At 31.1% G+C, this 14,678-nt stretch overlaps 1 protein-coding gene across 2 annotated transcripts in view; it reads left to right on the forward strand.

Moving 5' to 3' along the window:
* Positions 1-5,480: 5,480 nt before the first annotated feature.
* Positions 5,481-14,678, forward strand: part of LOC124837893 (protein ENHANCED DISEASE RESISTANCE 2-like) — a 28,008-nt gene continuing 18,810 nt past the window's right edge. The window contains exons 1-12 of one of the 2 annotated variants that reach the window (XM_047313366.2): positions 5,481-5,821; positions 6,948-7,022; positions 7,185-7,238; positions 8,063-8,128; positions 8,425-8,483; positions 8,902-8,978; positions 9,827-9,940; positions 10,210-10,244; positions 13,274-13,374; positions 13,454-13,537; positions 14,135-14,199; positions 14,494-14,565. In XM_047313366.2, coding sequence (XP_047169322.2) covers positions 5,597-5,821; positions 6,948-7,022; positions 7,185-7,238; positions 8,063-8,128; positions 8,425-8,483; positions 8,902-8,978; positions 9,827-9,940; positions 10,210-10,244; positions 13,274-13,374; positions 13,454-13,537; positions 14,135-14,199; positions 14,494-14,565 — 1,027 coding nt within the window. In that variant the 5' untranslated portion in view covers positions 5,481-5,596. Of the gene's footprint in view, positions 5,822-6,947; positions 7,023-7,184; positions 7,239-8,062; positions 8,129-8,424; positions 8,484-8,901; positions 8,979-9,826; positions 9,941-10,209; positions 10,245-13,273; positions 13,375-13,453; positions 13,550-14,134; positions 14,200-14,493; positions 14,566-14,678 lie in introns of both variants that reach the window. The other variant, XM_047313365.2, reaches the window with a different exon arrangement.

The raw sequence follows: 14,678 nt of genomic DNA on the forward strand, positions 1-14,678 counted from the left end.
AATCTAAAATAAATTATAATTAAATACATATAACTGAAATATTGCAATTTAAAATAATTATAAAGCAGAAATCATATCTAAAAAAATAAAAATAAAAATGAACTTTATTTGAATAAATAAAAAGAACAATACATTGCACGTAATATCGAAATTTAATATATATATATATATATATATATATATATATAATATTTAAAAAATAAAAAATAAAAATTAAATTAAATATAAAAAAAACAAAACAAGATAAATATATCCATACTCTTATATCTCATATATTATTTGTATCTATATCCATATAATAAAAAGATGTTCGAAATGAGAAACAATTTTAAAGAATAGTCAATTAGTCATTGCTTAAACTTTAGTCTATTTTTTCTAAAATTCTCTATCTTGGAATGGATTTTGTGGTGAGGAATTTCTGCACCACAAGCCAAGAAAAGTCAGAAGGTGCACATGGAATTTAAAAGCGATTCGGAAGTGACATTTTGGGATGTGAACTTATGACCGGATAACGATATTTAACAACACTTTTTTAATAATATTTTAATATTATTTATGTTAATATTTATAATAATTATTATTATTCATTATATAATAATTTTAGATCAATCCCACGATAATACAAAAATAATAATACAAAAATAATAATACAAAAATAATATTAAAATAATATTAAAATAATATTAAAAATATTGTTAAAATATTATTATTCTTTTGACAATTACACTTACTTAAATTCAAATTTTTAACAGCAGTTTTAAATTTTTATTCATTTGTTTTTCTAATTTCTTAGTTGAATCCCAAATCAACTCTTTAACTTATTCATATTTAATATAATAAATATTCATCATCACTGTTCTCTTTGTTTTACTACATTTTTTTAAACTTTTAAAATATTTCTACAACACCCAAAAATTTTCAGATTCAAAAATATTGTCTTGAATAATTATAATTACACATTCTGCAAGTTTCGGAATTATTTATAGTAAACTATATTAAAACATTTTGTACAATTATATAGAATTTTCTAATTATTTTTAAATTCACAATAACATAATATCTTTAAAAAAAATTAAAGAAATTAATCTAACATGTCGTACTCTGTTAATAAAGATGACGTCCTTTTATTTATATTTATTTTATTCCGAAGTCAACTCTTTGTCCATATTTAATATATTTAAAAACTCATACTGAATAATAAAATCTGTAGTATTATTGTCTTTGTTTTACTATATTTTTAAAGTTTTAAAATATATTTACACAACATCTAAAACTTTCAGAATTCAGAAATATTTTTAAAAAATAATAGTAAATAATTATAGTGATATATGTATATTAAAAAATTACAACAATTCTTAAAAGCATAATAAGTATATAATTATTATTGTATGTATCTAAATTAAAATAATATATTGTTAACATATAAATTATTGTGATCATAAAAATATTATTGTTTTATAAATTAAACACTTTAATAATAAATATAGGTAAAATATTTTGAAATATCAAACAAACACGAATACCTAAATTAAAATATTGATACTTCATAACGTATTTATGAAACTTTCACTATTATATAAAATAAATTATATTAAAATATATTGTACACTTATATTAAATTTTCCAATTTAAAACTTACAACGATCCCTCATATTATAATATTTTTCAAAAAATTAAAGGAAATAGTCTAATATACCATACTTTATTAACAGAGATGGCGTTTGTTTATTTAATTAACTTACTTCCTAATTTTTTCATTGATTTCCAAGTCAACACTTTACTTTTTTCTTCATATTTAATATAAATAAATACTCATGTCAACAATAAAAGTGTACTATTTTCTTTGATTTATTATATTTTTAAAAATTTTGTGAATATTAATACAACATCTATGTTTCTCCCAATTTATAATACTTTCTTAAATAATAATAGTAAATAGTTATAGCTAAACATTTATGAAAATTTCAATATTATTAAGAATCTATTATACTAATTTTTTAGAATCATATAAAAAAATTAATTATTTTTAAATTCATAAGTGTAAAATTGTGTGCTTTCTCTTTCTTTAGTTCAGGGATTTCCTTTTCTCCTTCTCTTGTTTTTTCTTCTTTCTTCCAATACCTTTGTTATCTTTTTACTCTTTAGTACACACAATTATTTTTTTCTCCTCTCTTACTTTTTTCTTCTTTCTTCCAACACCTTTTTTTCTTCTTCTTAACTTTAACTCTTTATTTTAAGATCAGTTCTACCTTTCCAACATCTTTTTCTCCCTCTCTTTAACTCTTTTTCTTTTTAAGATCGAACTCTGCCTTATGTAATTGAAGTAGTTTGAGTGGTGATTTTTTTTTATCTCATTAGTTTCTAAATCAGAGTAAATTATTTTATTTTAAAGATTTATTTTATTTTCTTGCTCGTGTTTGATATCTGTCTTGGTTTGGTTAGTTGAGGGAATGAATATTTCAAAAGTTTTTAAAATTTGGTAGAGCTTAATTATGTAGTTTAGATCTAAAATTTTTAATAACTGGTGGTGTTTATTGTAGTTTGAACGATTTTTTTGGTAAAAGAAATTATATGTTTTTTTTTTCATTTTGTTAGTGAATTGGAAATGATCATTGAGTTAATTATAAGAAGTGATAACTCTATTGAAATTTGTTTGTAAATTTAAAATGATTAGTTTTGTATTTTTGATTTTAGAGTTTGAAGTGAATGCTAAATTGAGTTTGGATATACTTTTTTAGATAGTTGAATTTGAATAGGGTTAAATATGTTTTTAGTCCCTGAACTATCAAGCGATTTTGGTTTTAGTCCCTACTCAGAACTTTGATGGTTTTTAGTCCTTATTGTTTTGAAACTCTGAGTAATAGTCCTTAAAATTGGACGGTGTTAAGTTTCAGTGGATGTGGCAAACGGCGTTGCCATGTGATCACTGATCTGCTCTATTCTCTGTCTGCCACGTTGGATGTTTCAATGTTTGAACTGAGATTAAGTTAATTAATTACGTTGTTTATTGAAATCAGACGTAGGGTTCACAAGTGAAATTAAATTTTTTAATTGGGGATTTACTTTCACTCTCCGACGCCGGCCTCTCCCCCTCGCAGCTCCAAAAGCTTCCCTCCATCACCGGAAAATACCTTCTCATGGCCTCCGAATGTGCTGTCTGCCTCGACGACATCGCCACCGACCAACCCGCTCGACTCGTTCCCGGTTGCAACCACGCCTTCCATGTGGAATGCGCTGACACCTAGCTCTCCAAGCACCCTCTCTGCCCTCTCTGCAGAGCCAAACTCGACCCCACGCTTTTCTCTTCCTCGGAAACTCTTCGCCACTGGACAGTTTCTCATCTCTCCTATGCAGCGCAAAATATTCTGGCATTGTTGGATGGTAGATCCGTTGGCTTTGATTTTTAATACGCACCGGAGTGGCAAACCACACTAAGCCTTTCTTTCTATCTTCTTCTTCTCTCTTTAATTATTACCAGTAATTTGTTAGTGGTGAAATTAAATCAAATATAGGGTTCAAGAGAACCACACGAACCTTGTGACCCCTCGGTATATTGAAGCACCCCTAGAAAATCCACTGCTTTTTCTGCAAAGCAAATAAATATTCTGTCATCATGATTATCACATAATAATTGGTAGCTTTTGCCCACATAATTGTTAATTATTCGATGTGTACCTTCGTAAATGTGCAAGTATTCCTGCCTGCTCATGCTCTTCATTTCTTCGAGTTGAACATGGTAATTTTCAATCTGCCAAAGCGAACCAAAAGAGAGTGTGATTCGAAGGAACAAAAGATTCGAATGAAGCAAGAACAGTTTCAAAACGTAATTAATCAACTTAATTAATCAGTTCAAACACTCAAACATCCAACGTGGCAGACAGAGAATAGAGCATATCAGTGATCACGTGGCAACGCCGTTTGCCACATCCACTGAAACTTAACACCGTCCAATTTTAAGGACTATTACTCAGAGTTTCAAAACAATAAGGACTAAAAACCATCAAAGTTCTGAGTAGGGACTAAAACCAAAATCGCTTGATAGTTCAGGGACTAAAAACATATTTAACCCATTTGAATATTAAGTTAAGTATTTGAATTTCTTTAGAGTTATAAGTTTTGGTATATTTTATGATTTTTTTAAGTAAGTTATGCATATTTGTTCTTTACAAAATTAGATGATCACTTTGTTTTCATTATTTGAAAATTCAAGAGGTTCAGTAGTTGAATGAGTATTTCATTCGTTGGATGAAATTCATTTATTTGAAAATTTAAAAGAAAATTTAAGAGGTTTAATTAACAAGGATCATCATTCATTATTAAGCTAAAATTAATTAAGTGAATAATTAGAGAGTTTTAATTGTAAAGTGGTTAAAGAGTCATTGAACAAGTAATGACTCAGAGAATTTATACACGTGTTTAATTTGTTGAAGGAACTTAACCATAACTAAATTAGTATAACTATTTGTGGGATGAATACGGTGTTTTATATTGTTCAAATAATATTTTTTAAAATAATTTAAAATCTTGCAATTAATTATATTTAATTGAATTGTTGTATTTAGCCACTTTTTATACTCAGATATTGTCATACTATGATGCATAGTGAATTGAAAACGATTATTTATTTCTATAACGAAGCACATGCTTGGAATGAAAACAGTTGAAGATGTAGACTTTTGATGATAGGTGAATTTATATGTTAGTATGAGGTGTTAAGTATAAATGCTTATTATAATACAGATATATGTGTCATCTATCTATCTATCTATCTATCTATATATATATATATATATATATATATATATATATATATATATATATATATATATATATATATATATATATATATAAATATTAAGTGTTGGTAATTTTTTTACAATTAAAGGGATCAGTATAAGGCTATAAAAACAAGAAGAATTTGTGTAATTTTAAAACCTTATTGATTTTATAATTAATTTAAGAGTATAAAATACAATTCAATTCTCTGTTTGGAAAGGAAAAAAGAGTTAGATAAAAAATAATAAGTTTGACTATTTTTAGAATAATTTTCTGAACTAAACAACCTAACTTTAACTCCATACTTGGTCGGGATGTATTTTTTGAAAACCATCCTTGGCAAAGTAAGCATTCCTTAATGAATAAGTTTATGATAGGTATATTTATTTTACTTTTTGAAATCACTCAGACGTAATAAAGTAGTAACAGACAACTACGCCCTTAACCAATAAAAAAAAAGTTAGAAAAATCTAAAAAGCGAAAACTTACAGGTGGCAGATTGGGAGTGGCAAGAGGCATCCTCCAACTGGCAATGGCGCGTGGTGAAGCGCGTTTGGCCTGGCGTGGCATAATGACAACTTTGACGGTCAGCTCAACTTATACCAGCTCGTACCTCACCATCCCCAACGTAAACTGGGCCCCACCAGCCTACCCAACATTGGGCGCGTGTCACAACGAAAACCAACTGTGTGATTAATCTCTTAACTGGAGACATTAAGGCACGTAATAACGATAACGAAACAAGTGAGAAGAATCCGAGATACCGAGGGAGATCACGTGTGTGGTGCAGCAGCAGCAGCAGCAGCAGCGGCAGCGTGAAATGGACGCTGTAGCAACAGGTTCGGAGCTGAACAAGTCCGGGAGCGGAGGTTCGGAGCGGAGCGATGACAGCGGAGGAGGAGGAGGGATATTTGAGTACTCTGGTTGGGTTTATCACTTGGGAGTCAATTCCATTGGCCACGAGTATTGTCATCTCCGTTTCCTCTTCATCAGGGGAAAGTATGTTGCCATGTACAAGCGTGATCCTCACGAGAACCCTGGCATCGTATGATTCCTCTCCTTTTCTTCAAACCTTCTTTTACTGTTTCGATCAAAACGAAGTAGTATAATTGCACTCTTTTTGCTTTAGAGTATAATAGAAATTGGAATCAGTTTATTGAAGCTTCATACGATTAATGTTGCTGCTGCTGATTTGAAATTGAGAATCGTTTTAGGATGAAGAACCAAGAGTTTTGTAGTTTGATGGATTAATTATAGTTTCGATGGTGGAATGGTGATATTAATTAAGTACGAATGTTGATTGAAATACATAATGTATTTACCGCCGTGATATGCGATTGTGGATTGCGCTATGCTACGTTCGGTTTCCTAAAACTTGATAGCAAGGGATCGTAGGCTAATGATGCTGTGTTTAGCTGATTACCACCAGATATAATTTCATGTCGAATTTGTTCGATTTTAGTTTCGTTTGTGCTGGAGGGATTTTGTAGCATTGCTCTATCTTATATCTGTGGAATGGAGAGGGATGGAGTGGATGCGGAAGACGTTCCACTATTTTCGTTCTCAATTTTTTTTTAGATTATAAAATGACTGTTTTATCTTTCAAATTTTCACCTAATCATCAGTTTTTTTAAAAATATATGTTTAAAATAAAGATACTATTAAAAAGTTGTAGTCCATTTTCATTTTCTCAAACCATGGAAAGCAATCTCTGATCTATTTCATTCCAATGTCTACCACTAATCTAGATATAACCTAAACTGAAATCATGATTAGAACAACTACTCTTCAAATTTACAAGTAAAACAGATAAATGACAATTTTAAGAAGGCTCTGTTATAGAGAGGAGGAAGACTCAACTGGCAAGATGAAATACTAAAGGGCTAAGCAGGGTCGTTGCCATTCCTTGCATTTTTGTGTATAAAAGAAAATATTTGTTTTGGTACATTAATAGTCATATTTCATTGAGCGTACATACTAGTTTGTTTCAATAATTTTTTAATAATTTTATTTACTATTTTTTTTAAATGTAGATAATAACGCCGTTTCAATCATCTTTCACCTTGGCTTTTTATCTCTTTCTCTCTCTCTCTCTCTCTTTCTGATGAGGAACTTTTATCTCTGTTTCTTCAACAATAAATTTGTTAATGATAAAAGTTTCCTCGTTGCAGAAACCAATTAGGCGGGGAGTTGTTGGACCCACGCTAATGGTGGAGGAGCTAGGTCGTCGAAAGGTCAACAATGGGGTAAAATACTACTTGTAGCTATGAAATTAAACTGATTATGCATTAGTTTTAATGGAATATTCTCCATTTGACGGATAAAAATCTCAAGACTTTTGTGTACATGCATGTCCTGTTACGTTCTAAATTTGATGGGAGCTAAATGCTTTTTGTTTTCTTCCCCAGGATCTTTATGTTTTACGGTTTTACAATCGATTAGATGAGACCAAAAAAGGAGATGTAAGTTATGTTTTTGAATTGCTTATTCAAATAATTGGTGATGATTGGTAGTGATTGATAACTACATCTGTCTGCATGCGATTAAGTTTTTTAACATGCACAACAGCTTAGAAGAATTCATGATTGATCTTGTAACTTATTATAATACTCTGCTGAGTATAAAACAGAAGGACAAACTTCCATCTTCTGTAGACTGTAAAAGCTGCATATCATATGTTTCTATAAGAAAATATAATTTTTGTTGCTTTCAAGTTTTTCTTTTTTGAAAAGAAAAACAGTAAAACAGAACACACCTTTCTAAGCGGTAGCACAATGTGTGTAATTCTTTTTTAATTTTTTCTAACCAAGATTGATGTAAATTTCTTTCCTCTAGTTACACTTTTCAGGTATCGTGTTAGAGTAGGAATTTATTAATACCTGAACAAGCAATAATTGCAAGAAACCCACAAGATCCACCTAGTGATAGGGAGGTCACTAATAAATATATAGTCTCACATGCAAGATGTTAATGTGAGGCGTATTAGAGATCCCACATCTTATAGAGATAGGATTGAATTATAATATATAAGTAGTTGCAAAATCCATTTTACAATTCGGTTGAAAACTCTACTTTATAAATCGATTTTATAGGATTAAGTTAAATTTAAGTCCATTTTCTAAGAGTTTCTTGATTCAACAATTGCACTGGAATGCAAATTTATGTCTGTATTGCAGAGCTTATCAATTTAAAATCTAATGAGCTCCCTCATGACATGGGTGTTATACTTTTTTCTGTCCTTTTGTAGTATAATATAAGTTTCTTTTGCGTGTTTATTTTCTTCAAGATTGCTTGCGCTACAGCTGGGGAGGCCAGGGGATGGATGGAAGCATTTGATCAGGCTAAGCAACAGGTATGAAACAATAACGCGAGGTTTGTGTTTATAACTTGAGCATTGCCTTTGTTATTGGTTTGAGTAAGTATTATTAAAACCCAAGTCTGATTGAGATTGAAATTTATTTCTGGGGCAGGGGGCTTGGATATGAAGGGTTTTTTTTTTTTTTTGAAATTTCGAACATGTTTCCCTTTAATGTAAAGAAGGCGGAAGTAGTTGTTTGCTATCTGAAAGAATTGGGATGTCATAAAACTATATGACATTTTGCATAATTTGTGAACAATTTTAATTTATTGGATATATGCACTTTGTAGGCCGAGCTTGAGCTGTCAAAAGGAATTAGTGCCAGAGACAAACTAAACATGGAGAACGAGTATGCTCCCTCTTTTGAAATGTATTTGCGCATTCAAGTCTCAAAGAATAACATTATTTTAATTGTCTTGTTGGCCACACTGACTAATAGTGTTGTATCGTACATAATGGCAGGGGATTCAATGCTTTTGGTTCTTGAAATCACATGTGTTCTTCTTTTATTTTCATTATTTTTATAATAAAATTTAAGAAAATTGTTTACTTCTAAATACTTTCAAGAAATACTGCTTAGAGTTAACTTTTACTGTTTGTGTTATATATATATATATATATATATATATATATGAGAGTTACGATTAATGAAAGACCTGCCCAGTTTATGTGAGCATAGTTAGGTGTTATGTTCTGTCTTAGACACTCTTCTTCTATTAGATAATTTTACACAAATTAACATATAATTGCTCTTTATGTTATGGAAGGATCAATCTTGAAGGACATCGACCTAGAGTGAGGCGATATGCCCATGGTTTGAGGAAGCTTATAAGAATTGGCCAAGGTACAAAAAAACCCAATCATGAGATTCATCGTGGAGTACTTTTGGATGACATATTCTACCTGTTATGTTTCTTGAGGAGTACAACAGGACATCTATTTAAATTTGTGATTTACTTTCTTCATGAGCTGTAGATCAGAAATTTATTCAATCAGTATTACAAACATCTGTATCCAGCCTCTTATCAGTTCTAGAATTCCCAAAGTGGCCATTGGTCCAAGTAAACTGACTGCCAGATGAAGACAAGTTAATTAGAGAATTCTGATCAAACTAGTCCTGGAACTCCCTGCAAGCCAAAGGAGAAGGATAACTTTTACCTCTATACTCATGACTCCCTGGCACAATGTTAAAATCACCAATAAAGGACCATGGAGCTGAAATCTGAGAAGATAGATTAGAGAGATCCTACCACAAATCACTTTTTCTAACTGAATAGTGGCTTGAAGAGCATAAGAAAATGACAAAAATATCCTGTAAACCATTTTAAAATAAAAAGAAACTTTTGAGTAGAAATTTGTGCCTATCTGTTCAAGTAAATATTGTAGAGAAACTATAGAGGAATTAATAAAGAAGAAATAAATCACGGATTTAGTTAATCCCGGTGACATAAAACCCTCTATTTTATTCCTATTTCAAAAGGAGTAAAATTTGACATTAGCAATTTGCATTGAAAATTGTGAGGGTGACAGTAAGTGTGATTCTAAATCAGTGATATATTAGTTTTGCAAGGAATTCCATGTTTCTTTTCTAAATTCTATAATTATGGAGGAGTTGCTACATTAGCATTCTATATCTTGTATGCTTCTCTCTTTATATTACTAGCTAATTTACTCTTGCGTTCTTTTTGAAAGGCCCGGAAAAATTGTTACGACAATCATCAAAGTTGTCCAGAACAGATGGGTTTGAAGGGGATGGAGGCGATGCAGTTGAAGCACATCAATGGAAATGCGTTTTTACTTTGGCTGGTAATTTTCTTCTGTTTTGCATTATTTTGTAGTCTATTGCAATTCTGTCTTGTTTTTTTCCAGTAGCCTAATAACCAATAAGCTCATGCTCAGTAACCAATAACCTTGTTTTTCTTTGAATGATTTGATTGTCAAACTCTTGATACAAACAAATATGCTTTTACTAGCTTTTTCCACTTGTAATACTTATTTACATTAGTTTCATTAGAAAAAGTTATAGTTAAATCTATCCTTATATATTTAGATGTTTCTTTTGTTTGTGATTTCAGGTATTAGAATTTTTGAGGATGTTTCTGATCACAAGGTTTCTGAATCTATCCTTATACAATTCACTTCTTTGGGCAGGGGAGGACTTGGGCAATATTGACTATTAATTTATTTCTTGAAAATTAGTTAGCTTTCCATTCACTCTGTTAGTCTAACATGAGTTGTAATAGTATAATATAACACTTGTCTCATCCGTGATTAATTTATCATCCAACACTTGTTTATTTGTTGATATTTTCCTTTAAAGCTTAGCAGCATAAGTCACTTGATGGAGTTTAGCTGAGAAAGAAAAGAGAGTGAATGACATCACAAGGTTCTGATACACATACACACATAATTGAGACTATAAGATAGAGTGATACTGTTATATTAAAACTCCTTAGCATTATCAGTTTGAATGACCTTTAATTAGTGATTTGTTTGATTTTCTGCAAATGTTTTAAAGAGATTGAAAATAGCAGAAACTTGAGATTTGGAATGAAGAAGATAAATCCAAGTAAATTTAGAATAAGCATCTAAAAAGGTTGTGATATTTGGCACCATTAGAGGTAGGCATAGGAGCAGTTCCCCATATGTCACTGTAAACCAATTCTAAAGGAGTATTATATGACTATCAGATTTAGAAAAAGGAAGTTGATGCATTTTGGCTTGAACACATATCACAGGAAACAGCAGAAAAAGCTTTATTGTTGAGCATGAATATTGTTATGCTTTAAAATTTTTTGAACATTTTTATAAGAAGGATGACCAAGATGAGAATGTCACAAAGAAACTACAAAATTTACATAAGTATGATTAACATTGACAATGGGAGAAGAGCGAAGGGGGGTAAAAAACGTATAAGCTGTCTTTAAGGAAGCCTTTAAGGATGATCTTGTTTGTTTCCAGAGTTTTAACTAGACATATATTAGAGTGAAATTCAAAATATACATGATTATCTTAGGCAAATTTAGAAACACTAATTAAATTCTTGGAATTATGAGGAACATGCAAAAGATTTTCTAAAAAATAACTATTTATGTGTGGGGCTGTGAAAAACAGTAGAGCCAATGTGAGAGATAGACATACCCATTCCATTACGTAGTTTGATCTTTTCATTTCCAGTGTAGGAATTCTCGGTCGTAATATTATTTGAGTCAGGTGTTATGTGATGTGTGGCACCACTATTCGGACACCACAAAGGATCACTTAGAGTAGAAGGCGTTCCCAAAATTTGACACTGGTTTTTGCTGTTGCCAAGAGTTTCTTGTAAAGTTCTTTGTGTTGTTGATTGTTGATTCTTGAAAGACGAATTATTGTGGTTAGTGGATCTGTTATTCCTCTGGAAGTATTGAGAACTTTTGTTTCTATAGGAGTTATTAGGACCAGAAATAACTGTTATGTTGATGACAGGTAGTTAACAATTTTGTATTTCTCCAAACGTTCTTCTTGGGGCAAAAGTAAAGCCTCTATTTCTTCAATGGTACAAGGATCAGTGCGTGTGAGGATGGAAGTAACAAAGCTTTCATAGTCTTCTGAGAGGCCATAAAGAATGGCTTCAATGTGGTCTTCTGTGGTTAGAGGAGATTCGATGACAGCCAGGGTATCAACATTCTTCTTGATATCAAGAAGATAGGTGGCATCAGTTCTCTCATTTTTAGGTGTACAAAGTTGAATCTTTCCGGATTTTATCTTTCGCTCTTGATTGGGATGCGTGATAAACATGCAGCTTATTCTAGATTTGAGAAGCAGTGGTGAGAACAAATGTGTCCATAGACGTAAGAAGTCAAATAATTAAGAGTTGATCTTGTTGCTCATATTGGAGATATGTGGGATTAATAATGTTGTGAAGGGTGTCATCGTGATTGAGGTATTTTGGTGGAGTTTCTTGACCGTCCAAGAACTTGAAAAGTTGCAGTCCTTTGATTGTGGCAAGCACTTCTTGTTGTCAGCTGAAGAAATTTTCAGTTGTAAGCTTGAGAGAGATCGGTATGTTGAAAGTGTGAGGGTGGTAGGAGGAAGTAACAGGGGAGGTGTTAGAGTTGTGGGCAAAAGAAGAATTTTCAGAGGCCATGGTATCAACTCTTATTACCATGTAAGATAGAGAGGATCGAGAGATAGAAGATAGAAAGAAAACTATATATCTAATTATTGTCAATACAAAGAATACTCACTAAACCTATACAAAGGAAAGCATATATATATATATATATATATATATATATATATATATATATATATATATAGGAAAGAAAGGGTAACTGATAAAACAGAATCAATTACTATTTGTTACTGTTGTGTTATCACAGACTTGACAATCTCTAATAGAAACTAATGACTAACTGAAAATACCAACAATTCAGAGCTAGCAGCACAGCAAAAAAGGCTTGGGATAAATTGAAGCTACTGTATACTAGCCTTGTTTAATACAATTAGTGCATGGGTGTGTGTCTACCTGCATCCGTTGCTTATAGGTTCAACATTGATTTCTAGTTATCAGGAACAACTTTATTAACTCATTTTACAAAATCAAATAGACCTCATAAATAAATAAAAGGAATATATGGATATTGCTTATGGCAAAAAGTGTTATTTATTTATTTTGAGACTCCATTTTTTTTGCTTTTGGAATAGTTTGTCTGTGTTCTTCCTATTATGAATTTGTGTCTTACATTGAGAGGTTCTGGGTAGTGGTATACTAGTATCTGCTCGGATCTGTATGAGTAATGCCATTATATTTTCAGAAGGTTGGTTTTATATTTTTGTTCTATTGATAAAAGTTTAAAAGACACCTTTATGTGCAATGCTGTCCTTTATATGATAACCTAAATGGCTATCATTAATAAAAAAGTTCTCTCAATAAATACCTTATACATCTTCAGAACTTTTTCTTTTTATGCTAATGAGTCATCTCGTTGACTGATTCACTAGTTTTGTTAATATGTAAAATGTTATCATATGCTCCTTGTGTTGCTTCGTTCCTATTTTATGTTATATTTACAACATCTGAGATTGGTGCTTTGGTTCCCTATGACAGGGCAGATAAATAAGTCTGATTTCTGATTTGCCATTTTTGGTGCTTTGTAGAATGGTAAGACTGTCCTTGCAAAGTCTGTTGGTGTGATTGATGCAACTGCAGATACTGTTTTTGAAGTTATTTTGAACACTGACCAACAGAAAAGATATGAGTAAGTTTCCTATAGAAGGTGCTTAAGTGTCTTGATATCATATTAAGGAAATTATTCTCTTGTATGATTACTTTTGCAGGTGGGATACATTGATATGCGACTTGGAACTTGTAGATTCTTATGATGGACACTACGATGTTGTTTATGGGACATATGATTCTAAGTATCTATCTCGGTAATCTATTGATGTTAATATTTTCAAATTTGAAAAGTTATAGCATTGTAGAGATTGGATTGCTGTAATATATGTGCTGTAAATTTCATTATTGTGTGAATTTTTTCAGTAACAGAGATTTCTCATTTTTGTGGACTTTTTTCAATGGTGAAGATTTCTTTGCTTAGCTAATATGATTTCCCTGTTGACTTTGGTTTTCCTTCTGCTAAATTCTTCATATACATGTGCTATCTAATTTGTGTGAATTTTTCAATGATAGAGATTTATCATGTGTTGATTTTTTCAACGATAAAGATTTGTGAGCCTGACTAATTTGGTTTTCTATTGTCTTAGGTTTTCATTCTGCTAAATTATTCTTTAGGACGAGCTTACTTATTTGGGTGTGTGTCAGTCCATTATATAGTTGTTAGTGACGAAATTTTAGTTGCCAATTATCTACAGTTTCATGACATCTCTCTCTTCTCCCCAATGGCCTTATAATTTTTGTTTTTCATCAATGAATAGAAAAGCAAGTTTTATTATAATTATTCTCACTTAACCATTATTTACTTTTTATGATGTTCACTGAATTAACTTTTAACTCAGGTGGCACTCAAAGCAGGATTTTGTCTTCTCTAGACAATGGTTTCGTGGACAAGATGGAACATATAGTAAGAATATGATTGTAGTGATTGCTTGCTTGGACCTTTTGTAACAGTAGTATTGTGCATTTCATTTAATTGCTGAATACAAAGCGTATACATATTACTAATCCACTGGAAATTTCTTTTATTTTTGGGCGTTGTATCCATATCTTTTTTACGTAACATATATTTTTTAATTAATAATTTTGGTACTGTTATGGCAGTTTGTCTGACCTTGATTTAGATGATCACCATGTTGTATTTTTTAAACATACTCTGACAAATATATGCTGAAATATCTTATATATTTAATTCTTGCAGCTATCTTGCAATGTCCAGCTATACACAAGAAGAAGCCCCCAATACACGGATATCGACGTGCAAAAGTTAATCGTAAGATATAACCTTTTGCATTAAATCCTTGGAATTGATAAGTGGTGCTTGGTGGTATTTAGTGGTATCCACATTAATTTCACACATTTGTGGAGGGTGTATTGATTTCTATA

This window comes from Vigna umbellata, chromosome 1, assembly GCF_029865625.1.
Source record: "Vigna umbellata cultivar VRB3 chromosome 1, Vumbellata_1.0, whole genome shotgun sequence".
NCBI lineage: Eukaryota > Viridiplantae > Streptophyta > Magnoliopsida > Fabales > Fabaceae > Vigna > Vigna umbellata.